The sequence below is a fragment of the Leptonotus elevatus genome, chromosome 14, assembly GCF_054856555.1.
Source record: "Leptonotus elevatus isolate MCC_2025b chromosome 14, RoL_Lele_1.0, whole genome shotgun sequence".
Lineage (NCBI taxonomy): Eukaryota > Metazoa > Chordata > Actinopteri > Syngnathiformes > Syngnathidae > Leptonotus > Leptonotus elevatus.
The window spans coordinates 12,045,578-12,060,047 of record NC_141252.1 but is presented as its reverse complement, the minus strand read 5'-3'; the positions used below and the strand labels follow the sequence as shown (position 1 = coordinate 12,060,047).

The window sequence follows — 14,470 nt, the reverse complement described above, 5'->3', positions numbered from 1 at the left end:
GCTCCTTTTGTTAGACTAACAAAACCTCGCTTGTTTTTGTGGCTCCTGAATGTCAGCTGGAGTTGCCAGCAGAGCAAGGCAGCAACTTTCAAAGCATACTGTAGGTGCTCACAAGAGCTTTAAATCGCATTCAAAAGCATGTATTGTTTTTAATCGCTACCATAAGTTCACTAATGGGACAATAATGTCAATACTAAAGTGATTCAGAAGAGCGCTTATATTTTTATTTGGACCAATTAAAAAACAAAAAAACAATCATGTTAAGAGCAGTGGTGTAGTCCATGTATTTTCAGTCAGCAGTGAGTCACCCATGGCCTACCCTTCTCTGGCTGGTACCCCCTGCCTACACTAATTAGGTTGGCAAACTTTTGGCATGAGGACTGATCAGCCAATCGGAGGCCGAGTAGGGTGGGTCATGTCGAGAAAAATCTAATCCTTCAATTGCTCCCCTGAGCCACAATGGCGACCCAGAAATTTGCCTCAGGTGAACTGATTTGCTCTTTGCGTACACGGGATACTTGATTGCGATGTGGGTTCGATTCCCCGGGTGGACGCTGCCTGTTACACACTATCTACATGCTCTAGTTACGTAAAAAAAAAAACATTAAGTACCCATAAATTAAAACACAAAAATAGAGAAATAGTTTGATTCAGCACAAATCAATACTGAAGTCTAACCAGATTGTTTTTCACTATTATTGTTCACTAAATATTGTAATTTGTTTTATAGCATATACTTTGTTTGTTTGTTTGTTTGTTTGTTACCAAACTGTTAAGAAATCATGATACTTGTATTACTTTGAGAGAGTACAAATTATTTTTAATTCTTACATGTGGCCATTTCTAAAATACGTTTTTCTGGACAACTTAAAAAAAAAATAATACACAATAATAATAATAACCCACTTCTCCAGGGACCACTACACCACTGGTTAAGAGGTGTTTCTAATATGTTTGCTGTATTGGTGCTGCTACGTAGAATGTGCAACGAAAACAATTCTATCCACTCCCGAAGGCGTGCCTTATTTTGTGCGTAGCAACAGCGCTCCCTGTGGCCACATGTAGCACTGCGTGACGTCGGCGCCCGCGCGTGCTTGTGCTCGTGCTGGGCGCCTTGACTCGCCTGTCATCATCATCAGGAGGAAACTCCTCCTAGCACCAGACTGCGCGTTCCGTCGCCTCTCCGGCGCAATGGTCTCTTGGATCATCTCCAGACTTGTGGTGTAAGTCATTTATTTTTTTAAAACATTTCACACCTGAGCGTGACGACAATTGCGAAATTGCTTTCTGTTTTTTTTTTGCCTTTCGGAAGGCGACGCTCGATAGGCGTTTTTCGACCACGAATCTTAAAGCATAGGAGGACATGTATTTTATTGTGTGACAAAATGTAACACAAATGTCACTAGATGGTATGAACCAGCTAGTTCGAGATGAATGCTAGAGGTGGGCCTGTTTATTTTTACCATGCTTTTAGTAGCTGCCTGACGCTCTCTGGTGTTTTGTTATTGTTATCATTACGACACATTATCCAAATAAGACCGGCACCGATGTAACTGGGCGGTTACACAGTAATAATGTGTTGATGTCCTACATTGGAAGGGGGGAAAAACACAAAAAGGGATGGGTCAGCCTTCTCAGGTTACAACCAGTCATGTTGAAAGCATGAAAAGAATAAATCCAGACATATGCTAATAGAGATATTATACACCCCTCACTATACCCCCCAAAATAGAATAAGATCTCTATTACTACTACCGAGGCTTTTTTATTTATTTATAATCCTGCTATGACTGAGCGCCATTACATACAGCCTGGGCCAAGTCTCACAAAATAAGCCAATTACATTTACATGAGTCTTCATTCACAATGGCCTAGCCCAAAATAAAGCGCATGTGTATGTACAGTACACAAAATGGTGATCTCGGACAAGTGTATTCTATTTGTATTGAGTGCATGTGGGTCAGTAACTTGATCGGCTCGCCCTCAGCTGTTCGCCGGACCACGGCGCTCCTTTCGACGGGTGCAGGTGTCTCACGCAGGCTAACTTTGTCTCATATGGTGGGTGAGGGGAGGAGAAAAAAAACAACAATATGGCCTACCTAAGTCTGATTAAGTGTTGGGACCTTTATCATAAGCGTTGTAAGCTATGATGACATCATTATGACATAAGGACACTGCCGTGGATCGTGTGTAATAAAGTTATTACAGTGAGATGTCAATGTAAATAGATAGTCTATAACTTCCGTATGTGTTAATGCTGTAGTGGGATTAACGCTGACTACAATGGTAACCTTTGCACAATTAATACATGCCCTGTTCACGTATGTAGATTTATATCTTTTAATATTGTCCTAATGTAAATCTCCCATATTGATAAACATTTTCTTGCAGACTTGTGTTTGGTACGCTATATCCTGCCTACTCGTCTTATAAAGCCGTCAAGTCCAAAGATGTAAAGGAATATGTAAGTACATTATGTTTTTACTTCGGTAAGATTGTGCTCTTTCTGAAACGTCCAAAAATGCCACAAGATTGTGCCAAAGACCTGTCAATTAGGAAAGTAGTACATTGCTGTCAAATAACTGACATCAATGTACTGTACTGTATGTTGAAGTGATGCATCTCAACTGAGAAGCTGTCGGGGAGGAGCTAAATTCACCTTTGGATGATAATAGAATGGAATGAATTATGAGTCCCGCCGCTTGAGGATGTACATGTTAAATTGTAGAGTTAATAATCTATGTCATTTATCAAGGGTCATTTTGGGCAGTGTGGGTTTGAAATCATATTAAAGGGTTTGAAGGTCATAGTTTGTGGTATATTCTCAGTGAAGACATTATTTAATAATAGTAATTATGACCATTTTGGAGGAGCATTAATAACTCACGTCTTCGCAATTAGAGGGAGATTACTTCATAGTCATATGTTGTCATATGTGCTTTTGTTTTTATGTCTCAGTGCCATATGATATTTCTAGACAGTTCCCATATTTAAAAATATCTACAGGACAAAGTATCAATATACGTATACTAAATCGTTTTGCTAAATATTGTGACGTCAAATCAGGATACAGGATAGACTTCAGTTTACCCCACACCCTAATGACATACACAGCACAGTTAAGAAAAAAGATCCCAATACAGTATATCGGTTATCATATAATTATCATCAGTAAAATATTGTGATATTGTAACTTGAGCTACCCTGTGATTAATCGACCAATTACTGTATTATTCTGTAAATCCATGTACAAAATTGGACATATTTTGCAACATTTGCATTTACAGTTTAATTGCTTGTATGTGCACAAATATTTGGTTTCCAGGAGTGCTTGATTCAAATTTTTCGGGATTGTACAGTACGCAACAATGGGGCTAATTTACATATACCAGCTGCCACATCTTTCTATCTATCTATCTATCTATCTATCTATCTATCTATCTATCTATCTATCTATCTATCTATCTATCTATCTATCTATCTATCTATCTATCTATCTATCTTTCTATCTATCTATCTATCTATCTATCTATCTATCTATCTATCTATCTATCTATCTATCTATCTATCTATCTATCTATCTATCTATCTATCTATCTATCTATCTATCTATCTATCTATCTATCTATCTATCTATCTATCTATCTATCTATCTATCTATCTATCTATCTATCTATCTACCTAGCTACCGCTAGCTATGATTTGTTTTTCCTGTGTTTTAGGTGAAATGGATGATGTACTGGATAATATTTGCTCTATTTACATCTGTGGAAGTATTCACCGATATGTTTATTTGCTGGTAAGTAGTGATAATAACCATATTGATCAATTAATACAATCGTAAGTAATTGTGAGCAGTAAAAAAATCTTGACTGTGTTGTCGTATCATCACATACTCTCTAGGCTTCCTTTCTACTATGAACTGAAGATAGCCTTTGTGGTGTGGCTATTGTCGCCGTACACGAAAGGCTCCAGTGTGCTCTACAGGAAGTTTGTCCATCCCACTCTTTCCTCTAAAGAAAAGGTGAACATTCCCTCACTTCTTTTGCCACTTCCTCTTGTGTAGTCCAAGAAAAAATGAAGGGTTAAAACACCATCCTTCCCTTTTAATTTCTACTGTTGATTCCCCTCAGTAATAGCATTTGAGTTTCTCGGCTAACCGGGGGGAAAACAAATGTGGCTTTGTGCTAATTCACTTTTACTGTGATACTATCTTCGCCTTTTTCCCCGCATCTGTGATGGAATGAGTTGTGTGTGATCAGAGATGACTCAATCACGCAGCTACAGTTGACACGCAAAGAGACACAACGTGTTTTTGTTTTGTGGCTTGTCCCAGGATATTGACGACTATATCTGCCAAGCCAAGGACAAAAGCTATGACACCCTGGTGCATTATGGGAGGAAGGGGCTGAATGTGGCCGCCACCGCTGCAGTCATGGCTGCAACAAAGGTATTGCCGACGATGAACATTTTTTGTTTTGTTCTGACCTAAAAACATTGAAGTCAGCGTATCAAACATTTGCAATGGGACAACGATACAATACTGATACACCTGAAGCCAATTTTAAGATTGATGTCTGTACTGCACTAGGTTAACAACAAGAAGCAGTTTGACAGTCAGGAATTCTTAAAAAAAAAAAAAAAAGCCTTCAAGCTCATCAATGCTACCCCAGTTGAAGTTTACTATTAAAATAAATTATTTAAAAGAAAAAGAGAGAGAGAATTACACGTTATGGATGTAAAACAGCCACATTTGTCTTTGGAAAGTGCACTTAGCTTAATGCTAACAAACAATGCAAAACCAAGTAGCCAGCCAGGCTACTAAACAGCATTGTTGTCATGGTGCTACTCCCTTGTAGCCTTGTGTCCGTATGTCTTGTTTTTTTTGTTGCTCCCAGGTGGCCAAGGCGCACACACCCGGAAGCTTTTAAACCCACTTTCACACTAATGAACAATTATGAGTCTTCAATAAAGCTAACATGCATGTTTTTTGAATGTTGAAGGAACCCGAAGCACAAGGAGAATTCCCATGCAAGCACACGGACAACAAATAAACACTGGAGGGCCCGAGTCAAGATTTGAACCTAGAACCTCTCAACTGTGAGGCAGAAGGACTTACCACTAGGCCAAATTGTTTATTCCAAAAATACCTTTGTACAAATAAAGGCCTTCCTGGCCACTAATATCTTGTGGCAGCATATCTTGTGATACATAAAATTGGTCTACCTTTTTCCTGCCACGCTCCATAGTGCCAATGTGTACTAGTTAGCCTCAAGGACAACATGAGTAGCCCACAGGTCTGTTCTAAAAATAGCTCACCTGTGATGGGGCACTGACTTACTAAGAAGAATTAAAACAAGAAAAAATTTAACATTTATGGATTTATTTATTTACTTAACCATTTTTTTTTAAAGAATAAAATAGTTTTAGTTTATTGGGAAAAAATGCTGTTTTTATTTACCCAAATATTTAAAAAAAAATAATTTTAGACCTATAATTTTAATACTGTGAAAGTCATATCTGTGATAATGTTATACTGTCAAATTTGATTATTGGCCCTTGCCTAGTGCACACACACACACACACACACACACAAAAATAACATCCCTCACAGTCCGCGGTCTACCAGTCAATTGTGATCGACAAGTTGGACTTCTTTCTGTCTCCAACGACCTCTCTCCTCTCCCAGAGCCAAGGAGTTCTGACGGACAGGTTGAGGAGTTTCAGCATGCAAGATCTGGCCGGTTACGACTCGGACACGACCGGCTCCACCCAGCCAACAAGAGCGGAAGCAGCATCTCAGCACCGGGCTCGCACCATGATGCGCAGCAAGTCTGAGAGCTACAACAAAGGTGAGCGGACACACCAGGGCGAGGGACCTGCGGCCTGTGGGACTTTCATGGCCCGAAAGAGTATGCCTGTGTTCAATTATTACATATTGTTTTTCAGTTTAGTAAGGTCCTTGGAGGACTTCACAATGCTGAAATCAACTGATAGGGATAAGATTCCCCATCCCTAAAGAAACCATAGAGGCATGTTTAAAATAACACAGAATATAATAGAGAATAATAGTTACCTGGCTCCATGGTAACTATTATTCTCTATTATATTCTCCCACCGGCAATAGGTGAAAATCTGTCGTACAAAAAACCCACTTTTTTGTCGTTTATCCCCTTCCAAATGTTTAATTATTTATTTAAGCACAGTTAAACTTACTAAACCACATTTTTCAGTTAAATACATTTTAACCAAAACATGTAAATAAAATAAAAATAATAATAATAATTAGTGTGTGCCTGTGTCAAACATATCTTCAAAAGTGTTGATTTGTCTACCAGGTAAAATTTACTGTAAAACTAACATAAAATGAGACAATTAAAAAAACAAAAAAGTTTAACCAAACCACATGGGCTACAGTGATAATGAAAGCTTGCTAGCTTAATGCTAACATAATTCAAAACACCATAGTGGTGACGCTAATGGAAATTAGCATCTATTGTATGTTGGGTTTTGTTTGTTTTTTTGTTTGTTTGTTTGTTTGTTTGGTTCAAATAATTGCTACTTTAACACATGGCGCAGCAACACTTTCAAAAAGGTGAAAATAGTCACACTGACATTAACTAATGCTAACATTCAAAAATCACCATAGAGGCTAGGCTAAAGGAAATTAGCATCTATAGAAGGCTATGTTGCGTTTTTTTGGGGTTTTTTTTGTTAGTTTTTTTTAACCTTCAAACAATTGCTACTTTAGCACACATGGAGCAGCAACGCAAAAAGGTGATAACAATACTCACACAAATGCAAAAAATAAGTTTGTCATCAAAGAGAGTAAGACAAGCACATGTGTATTTGAGAAAAATATTAAATTTAGCAAAATGTAACTCGCTAGTGATATTCTTTCTGCTTTTTGGGAAAAATCAATAATATAGTCCATTCACTCTTCTTTCCTGAGTGACCCCTTACAACGCCCCCGAAACCTCTCCCTCGGCCCGTCTTCCTGTTTGGAACGGGCAAGTGTGTCCTGTGATAATGCTCACAAGTACAGTAGCAGCTGGGGGGATTTGTTCCTTATGCCGTGTCATGTGAACAGTTTTTCTTTGAGACGACTGTTCTATTTTTTTATATTGCTGTTTATTTATGTTTCGCTAAAATAAGACGATAGTAATACGATATCTTTAAATATAAGTACAATTAGCAAACTCCAACACCATAATTTGAATGCCAAAATAACTGAGGTCACTACTCGCCGCAGTATATCGTAATAGTATTTTGTGTCTGGTCGCTTGTCTTCATTTTAACATCTATGCAGACATTCAAGTACATTGTTTATCTTTTCACTGTTACCGGAGGGCATTTAGTGAATTCGCTGACGGCCTTCGTGAGGATTTAGGCTTTTTGTAAGATAGCATTGCTAACCTACTATACACAATGCAGATCATCTGATGCATCTCTAGCTACCTTTGTTTTAGGGGTGTGCCAAAAAAATCGATTCTCATAAGAATCGCAATTCTCATTTAATACGATTCAGAATAGATTTTAAATGTCCCAAAATCGATTTTATTTAAATTATTTTACACTGTCTTCCCTTTATTTGTGTGTGCCTTTATTGGGAGCGCTGTTCATGTTGTACCCGATTTGGCCACTGAGGGGCAGTGTGGTTCCACGCGGTCTAATACACTGTTAAGTTGTAGCCACATTAGAGAGTAGAAGGAAAAAGTCACGATCAAGTTATTCCAATAGAAGTTGATTTTTGCAGCGTGGAGCCGTTCTTTTGGGTGACAAAAGTGCCGCGAGTAGCGCGCTAATTAGCATTAGCGAGTCAGACTGGAGTAGATTATTACGATTCCTTGAACATCTATACGTTGGAGCAAAAATCGTTGTCAATTAAATCGCACACCCAAAAATCGGAATCGAATCGTAATACGTTCAAAGGATTCCCACCCCTACTTCGTATTGCTCTTGTGCTTTATCTCGTGAGAGGGCGCAAGTGTACAAACAGGTGACATTTAGGGGGATTGTTTACAAGGGTGTTAGTATTTATGCAGATCTGACATTTTCGTGGGATTAGCTGCCAATAAGAAAGTTGCTTTCAGACGTCCTCAAATGCTATTCTTAGTTGGCCATAAATGTCAGCAGTGGGTTCACTGCTTGAGCTCAATGTCATACACATTGAAAGATAATTACGCCGCTGCAAATTGATATTCACTTTCATAACTTTCTGGCCTCTGCTTTGTTGTTTCGAGGGAATATAAAGTCAACTTTTGTTCCTAATGGCCAATATCAGTTGCATCTCTTCAAACAATTACAAGCCATCGGTATCAATTATCAATCAGTCACTGGAAAGTTGACGGCACAATTCATAATTCACCCCCCCCCCACCCCCTTTATAGATTTTGACATGACTGACTATGAGGTGCTGGCATTAGACCAAAGGGAGCCGGAGGAGTCGCTGACACCCGATCCCTCCCTGCCCTCCACGCCTTCTCCCACTAGTCCAACTCTGGAGGAGTCAGAGGAGGAGGGGGGGGCTCCAAACTGGCCTCAGGTCGGGCTTGTGAAAAGAAAAGCTCCGGAGGTACCTGCTCTGCCTGGTTACGAGTGCTCAGCTGCTGCCTGCCTCTAACAGAGTGCTCATTCACTCACTCACACAGTGGCTCTTTAAAAAAAAAATATATATATATATATATATATTCTAATGCTGTGTCACTAAATAATCTTCATGCTTTAGTGCAACCTGCAGTTGTTAACAATTCCCTCATGGTCCAATTGGAGTTGCTGTTCAATGTGTGAGTGCGTTTGGAATTGTGGCATGCAACGGACAACTAGAACGAATGATGTGGTTTGACTTAAGTACGTTTTCACCACATAATTGCTGTATCATGGTTGTCTTAATGATTCGTCTGGAAAGCAAACCACTTGCAAGTGTTCGACTACTTTATGTGTGTGAACTGTGTACTTTATATTGTTGTATTGTGTGAATTTAATTATGATAACTTTTGCGCAACTTGTAGACTTAAAGGTGAGTGAAACCCATCAATGTAATGATAATGCCATAACTTTTATTTAAATCCTATTTTATATGAATGCAGGGCTGGACTGGCACAAAAAATCGGTCCTGGCATTTTGACTTATGCCCGCCGGCCCAACCCAGCCCAACTCTTGCCTAACATGTAGTTCTGCCACTTACGTTTACTGATGATGTTTCATTTTGCTATTTATATTCAAAATAGATTAATGGACTGGTCCTTTTAAATTGTGGGCCAGTCTCTTGGGGTAAAATGTAGGAAAATAATAATCTAAAAGCACTGCATCGGCCCCAAAAGAGACCGGCCCACCGGGCATCTGCCCTATATGCGAGATGGCCAGTCCAGCCCTGTATGAATGTAGCATTGCAGAAATGAAAAAATGTGCGCATTAATGTGGCACTTCAATGTAAAAGGGCATTTATTGAATTACTTGGAAATGTAGCCTTTTAACTCCAGAAAATTATTATAAATACCCAGAACATATACCTTAAAATACCTTAGAACTAGATACATAAGAATTAGACTTTACAGCAATCTGATTGGCTGGATACCACAATATTTAGAATTGTATGCAAAATTGTTGATCGGCTGTAATGTCTTAATTTGCCCAATTGATCAATGACTTCATTGACCGGCTTTACGAAATAAGACATTACATGTTATAATTTTATTTTATAAAATGAACATATTTATATGTTTTTGGGAGCATGAGTTAAATGGATGTACAGAATTGCTACATCTTCTGATCGAAACTGTGATCGGTTATCTTTTTTTTTTTTTTTCAAACTGATCGGTCGAAAAATCCTGATTGTGTAAAGCCCAATCAGAATATTCATACCTTATGAAAATTTAGTCTTACGTGAACCTGACTAACAAGCATGTTTTGGGAATGTAAGATCAAGATGGAATGCCGTCATTTAATTGTTTTCAATATTGTCGATGACAAAAAAAAAACATGTCTACTTCTGTGACAGTGAGATGTGTAGTATTAGATTAATGGAGGCATTGATGTGTCATTAATTTGGTGAGAAAACATTGATGAACGCTATATGTATAGGATTTCGAAGCTATTTTAAGAACTATTGATGAACAGGGAATGTGACTTTCAGAAGTCTACATCACCAAAATAGCAAGATTGCGCTGGGAGCTGGAAGTGCAAATAATACTCAAAAAAAAAAAAAACATCAAGTACTTTTCTGAAACTGATCATGTGGCTGATGTTTGCCTTTCTCCCCCCGCAGCCTCCTCTTAGAGTCTTAAGGCCTCTCACGAGATCCAGGAGCGCCGTGTGTTCCAACGCTGAAGCCATGTGAGCGCGTGGGCCGTGCACATCGACGCCTCCAGCTGCCTCCAGCTTGCTGCAACACGTAATTTTTGAAAAAAGAAAAAATGGAAAAAAAAAGGAACCTTACGTGACTGAAGCGGCATTGCTTTGGAATTCGGTATTGCCAAAGTGACCTGTGACGACCTGTCTATATGATACAGTTGTGATACAGCAAGAACGAAAAGTGAGAGCTCCATGCTGATCAGACCTGCTAGAAGTTATTATATGTACAGAGTGTATTTTTTTTTCTGTCAGGTTCGGTTGGCCACTTGCATGTGTCTGGCCGTGCATTTTTTTTTTAGTTGTGCTACAGAATGTACTGCAGCTCGCTTGTCAACTGTAAGTCGCCATGGGTCAAATGCATGGCTAATGTGGTGAACGTTTTAAATTGTTGGTTTTTTTTGGGTGGTGTCCTAAAAACAGCACGTCATGATAAGTCAAGCAGCTGTGGATGAATTATTTACCTCTATTAAAGCCTTAATGAGGGACATTACGTATCACCATATACAGTTAGGGTCACAAGTATTTGGACAGTTTTCAACATGTGAGTCAGATTTTAGTTTCGCAAAAAATATGGCATTTACCATTTAGGAATGATTCATTCTACTGTATGCAAGGAAAACTAAAAGTGACTGTCCTAATATTTCTTAACATTGTGTTCACCTGAATTCATTTTTTTGCACTATGTAGTGAACAGTCATTCACGGACTGCCCATATTTGTAGATATCGACCCAAAAACGTATCATGCACAGGTGCATCTCAGTAAATTACAATATTGATTGCTGACTTTGAGAAACGTTATGGCCGTCACGACACTCCAAGATGTTTATGCTATTTTACCAACTTTTGATGAAATCCCCAAACTCTTGGAGCAGGCATTCTTGCAAAGCCATGGCAAGTCTATCCGGAAACATAACTAATTCTTGATTCAGTAGCTCTCGCATTGAATTCTGGGAGCTTAAAAAAGCTGCAATGTCGAAGATGTCAAATGCTAATAGCCTCATTAACTATAAATAGGTATTATTTGGCCGTCTGAAGTGTGTTAAATTCATCTATCAGGCAATTTTTCTCATGTTGTGATTTATTGAGATTTACCTGTACAGTCGTCTGTGATGAGCATCACAGTTTGTACTCGTCACTTTCACCGGATTTTGACAATCTACTGCAACCCTCTTTTGTGTGTGTGTGTCATTTTTAGGCCCTATAATTCAAATCACAATATCACTTAAGGTTTATTGTTGTGTTGTATTTTCTGCTCTTGAGCATCTCTACTGTGGAATTCTTGAGGGAGATTTAGCAAATTCCCCATCAGCATATACGGTATGTGTGCTTATGTGTATGATGAGGGGCTGCCCGGGACATAATTCAGTATTACAGAATTATGACCATGACAGGCTATCGTAGTGATATGTCGTCATTTTCTTCACATTCTGTTCTTGAGCCTTTGCATCATTTGAGTGTCACTGTCATTTGTTGATGGTTGGATGTGCACAGTAGTAATGTCATCACTGCATCTTTATGCTGAAACAATAGCTTCTCAGGTACAATTGTCTTGTTTACACACCGTTCACTCGGGACGTTGTAGATACTCACCATTCACATTACGTATCCTTTTAATGGATGTGATTAAAAAAATAATAATGGGAAAATCGTGTTTCAGCATTAGTATCAGTATTACAGGTAATTTCCTTCCTCCTATACAAGGTCACCCCACTGCCTAATAATTACTACATATACAGCCCACTAGATCTGGAGAAAAAGCGCTTCACATGTAACCCACAAATGCTCAAAACATACATTAATAAATGTCCTTGATCGAGTCAAAATTGTTCACAAATGCATGCCACACCATCTAAAAGGGCCACAGATAGGAAAAAGGTTCCCCAGCCCTGCTTTGGATGGAATTCTTAAGTGACTTAATGTGAATCTGTCAATTATTAAATGCTTCCACTTTGCAGGGTTATCTTACGTTTTTTTGTTCTGGCAGGCCAGAATGACTTCAAATTGATGTACGCTACACGTAAAAGTAGCCGCAGTGATGTGATGGACATGGTTTATTGTTGGTTAAAATCACTTTACAGCCATTAAACATGAAGCAAACGTTTTATGTGACTGACTTCATTATTGTTTTTGCTTAATTGCTTAAAAAATGGGTGTTGACTATTTAGATGACATGATATAGCAAAACACTAATACATGAATTACTACTTGAGATTGACTCTGTCATGGTACTTCAGGTAGGGATCATCCACAAACCAGTTTCTCCTTCTCCAATACGATGTTGTCATTTTATCTAACTTTTTACACTGCGTTTTATTGCAAAAGACGTGCTCCCTCAGTCGCCTTCGTCTGGCCGCGCTTTTCCTCCACAGTTTCTTCTTGTAACCAGCCTGCGTGCATGAGGGGGAAACAAGATTAACACCTTTTCTTTTAATAAAAACATAAAATGGACTCGTACCTTGCGTCGGATCCAAAGACCGCAATGTAGCCTCATGAACCGTTGTGTGACAGACTTTACAGTCTTCCTCTTTCCTTTCTTTACACTGTAATATGTCAGACTTCTGCTGGGCTGCTGATTCAAAGGGGGTATAAGGGCAGATAGCCTGCAAAACAGGGCACTCTTGTCATAAAGGAAAAACTGAGGTATTTGGAACCCATTCATTCATTCCATAATCACTAGTTGTTTTTTGTTTTTTTACATGGTGGACTACAATCTATAACATGATGTGCAGGAGTCACTGTGCAATTTATCTTCAGGAAATGTTGCATATGTGTCAATATTTGTCTGAACTGTGCATACACTATCAGAAAAAAAATTCCTAAATTCGTAACTCGAATGTATTATTTAAGACTAATAGGACTGCAACCCTAGATGGCACTGTCAAATTAGTGCTAATGATGATCAGGGCCAGAGCTACTTCAACTTGTCTGTGCTAAGTGCTAACAGCGTTTCAAGAGTTTTTACCGTTGGAGGGGGCCGCCCCGGAATAGTTGACAGGCTGGAGCGGGCAGTGGAGCGCGTATGGCCATGACAGCACGGGCATAAAGGGGATGAGCAGCTTGGGTGAAGCCGGACAGACGAGCCACGTTCGTTATCCGGGTGCACAGCGACACAGTAAGCGGCGACCTCAGCATCCCTATCCGAGCAGAAGGACAACGTGAACACGGGAACGACAACTCGCTCCTGCTTGAAAAAGACCAGCATTGCCTCCCGTACACGTTTCAACATACTATAACGTAAGCATTACGCAAAACACCCAGTAAATATTCGCAAAATTAGGAGGGGAAAAAACCGCTAAAAGTCCAAATGTTACATCGCTTACCAGACAGGGTCCTCGCCAGGAGGGCCGCCATGTTTTCCTCTGACAAATGACGTCACTACGGGGTCCTGAACGGACAAACAACATTACGACGGTTTACGACACAATGCTACCATCTAGCGGCAGGTCTGTCGTGTTCCATTTACAGTGAAAACTCGTTTGAATACATTAATAATAAGAAGAAGAAGAAGAAAAAGAAAAAGTACATACTCCAATCTGTACATAAGTAGAAGTACAGATATGCCTGTAAAAGTAGTTGTTTGTAAAAGTAAAAATACTGTTTAATAATTAAAGATTATTGTAGCTCGTGTCATAGAAATGACGTTTGCATGTTGTTTACACAGTACTTCAATACGGGTAAGAATTATTCTGTGCTGAAGAAAGTAGCCCCTCTCCGTAATAACCGTAATTGACAATTCTGAAGATCCGCGCATTTCTGATATTGCTTTTGCCTGTGATTAGCATACACCATCAGATTGTTATAGTAGCCAAACAAAATGTAATTACATTTTGAAATTCAAGTAAATAATCCTAACAAATCAAATTAAAACGATCCAAAACCCAGTGCTTTTCATTGAGCGCAGAGCTTTATTACACAGAGTAAGACCGCCATTTGGCCAATGACAGAAAGTGTAATAAACTTGTGTATCCACCTGTTGACATTCATACAATAGGTGTTCTGCGAGAATATTACCTTTAAACAGGCCCAGATTACACAATGAGTGAGTAAATTAAGATATTATTTCAGTATTTAGTTTGGTGGTGTGCCTTGAGATTTTTCAAACGTAAAATAGTGTGC

The 14,470-nt window shown here is 39.0% G+C and overlaps 2 protein-coding genes across 2 annotated transcripts; one reads left to right on the top strand and one right to left on the bottom strand.

Moving 5' to 3' along the window:
• Nucleotides 1-1,074: 1,074 nt before the first annotated feature.
• reep1 (receptor accessory protein 1) lies at nt 1,075-12,458 on the top strand. The gene is made up of 8 exons (XM_086095244.1): nt 1,075-1,223; nt 2,392-2,464; nt 3,723-3,799; nt 3,904-4,024; nt 4,337-4,450; nt 5,690-5,852; nt 8,391-8,575; nt 10,268-12,458. The coding sequence occupies exons 1-8, from the start codon at nt 1,192-1,194 to the stop codon at nt 10,337-10,339; spliced, it is 837 nt and encodes a 278-aa protein (XP_085951370.1). The 5' UTR covers nt 1,075-1,191; the 3' UTR covers nt 10,340-12,458.
• Nucleotides 12,388-13,736, bottom strand: mrpl35 (mitochondrial ribosomal protein L35). The gene is made up of 4 exons (XM_086095245.1): nt 13,675-13,736; nt 13,317-13,488; nt 12,810-12,954; nt 12,388-12,741 (listed from the first exon to the last, which is right to left on the bottom strand). The coding sequence occupies exons 1-4, from the start codon at nt 13,703-13,705 to the stop codon at nt 12,556-12,558; spliced, it is 534 nt and encodes a 177-aa protein (XP_085951371.1). The 5' UTR covers nt 13,706-13,736; the 3' UTR covers nt 12,388-12,555.
• Nucleotides 13,737-14,470: the final 734 nt, after the last annotated feature.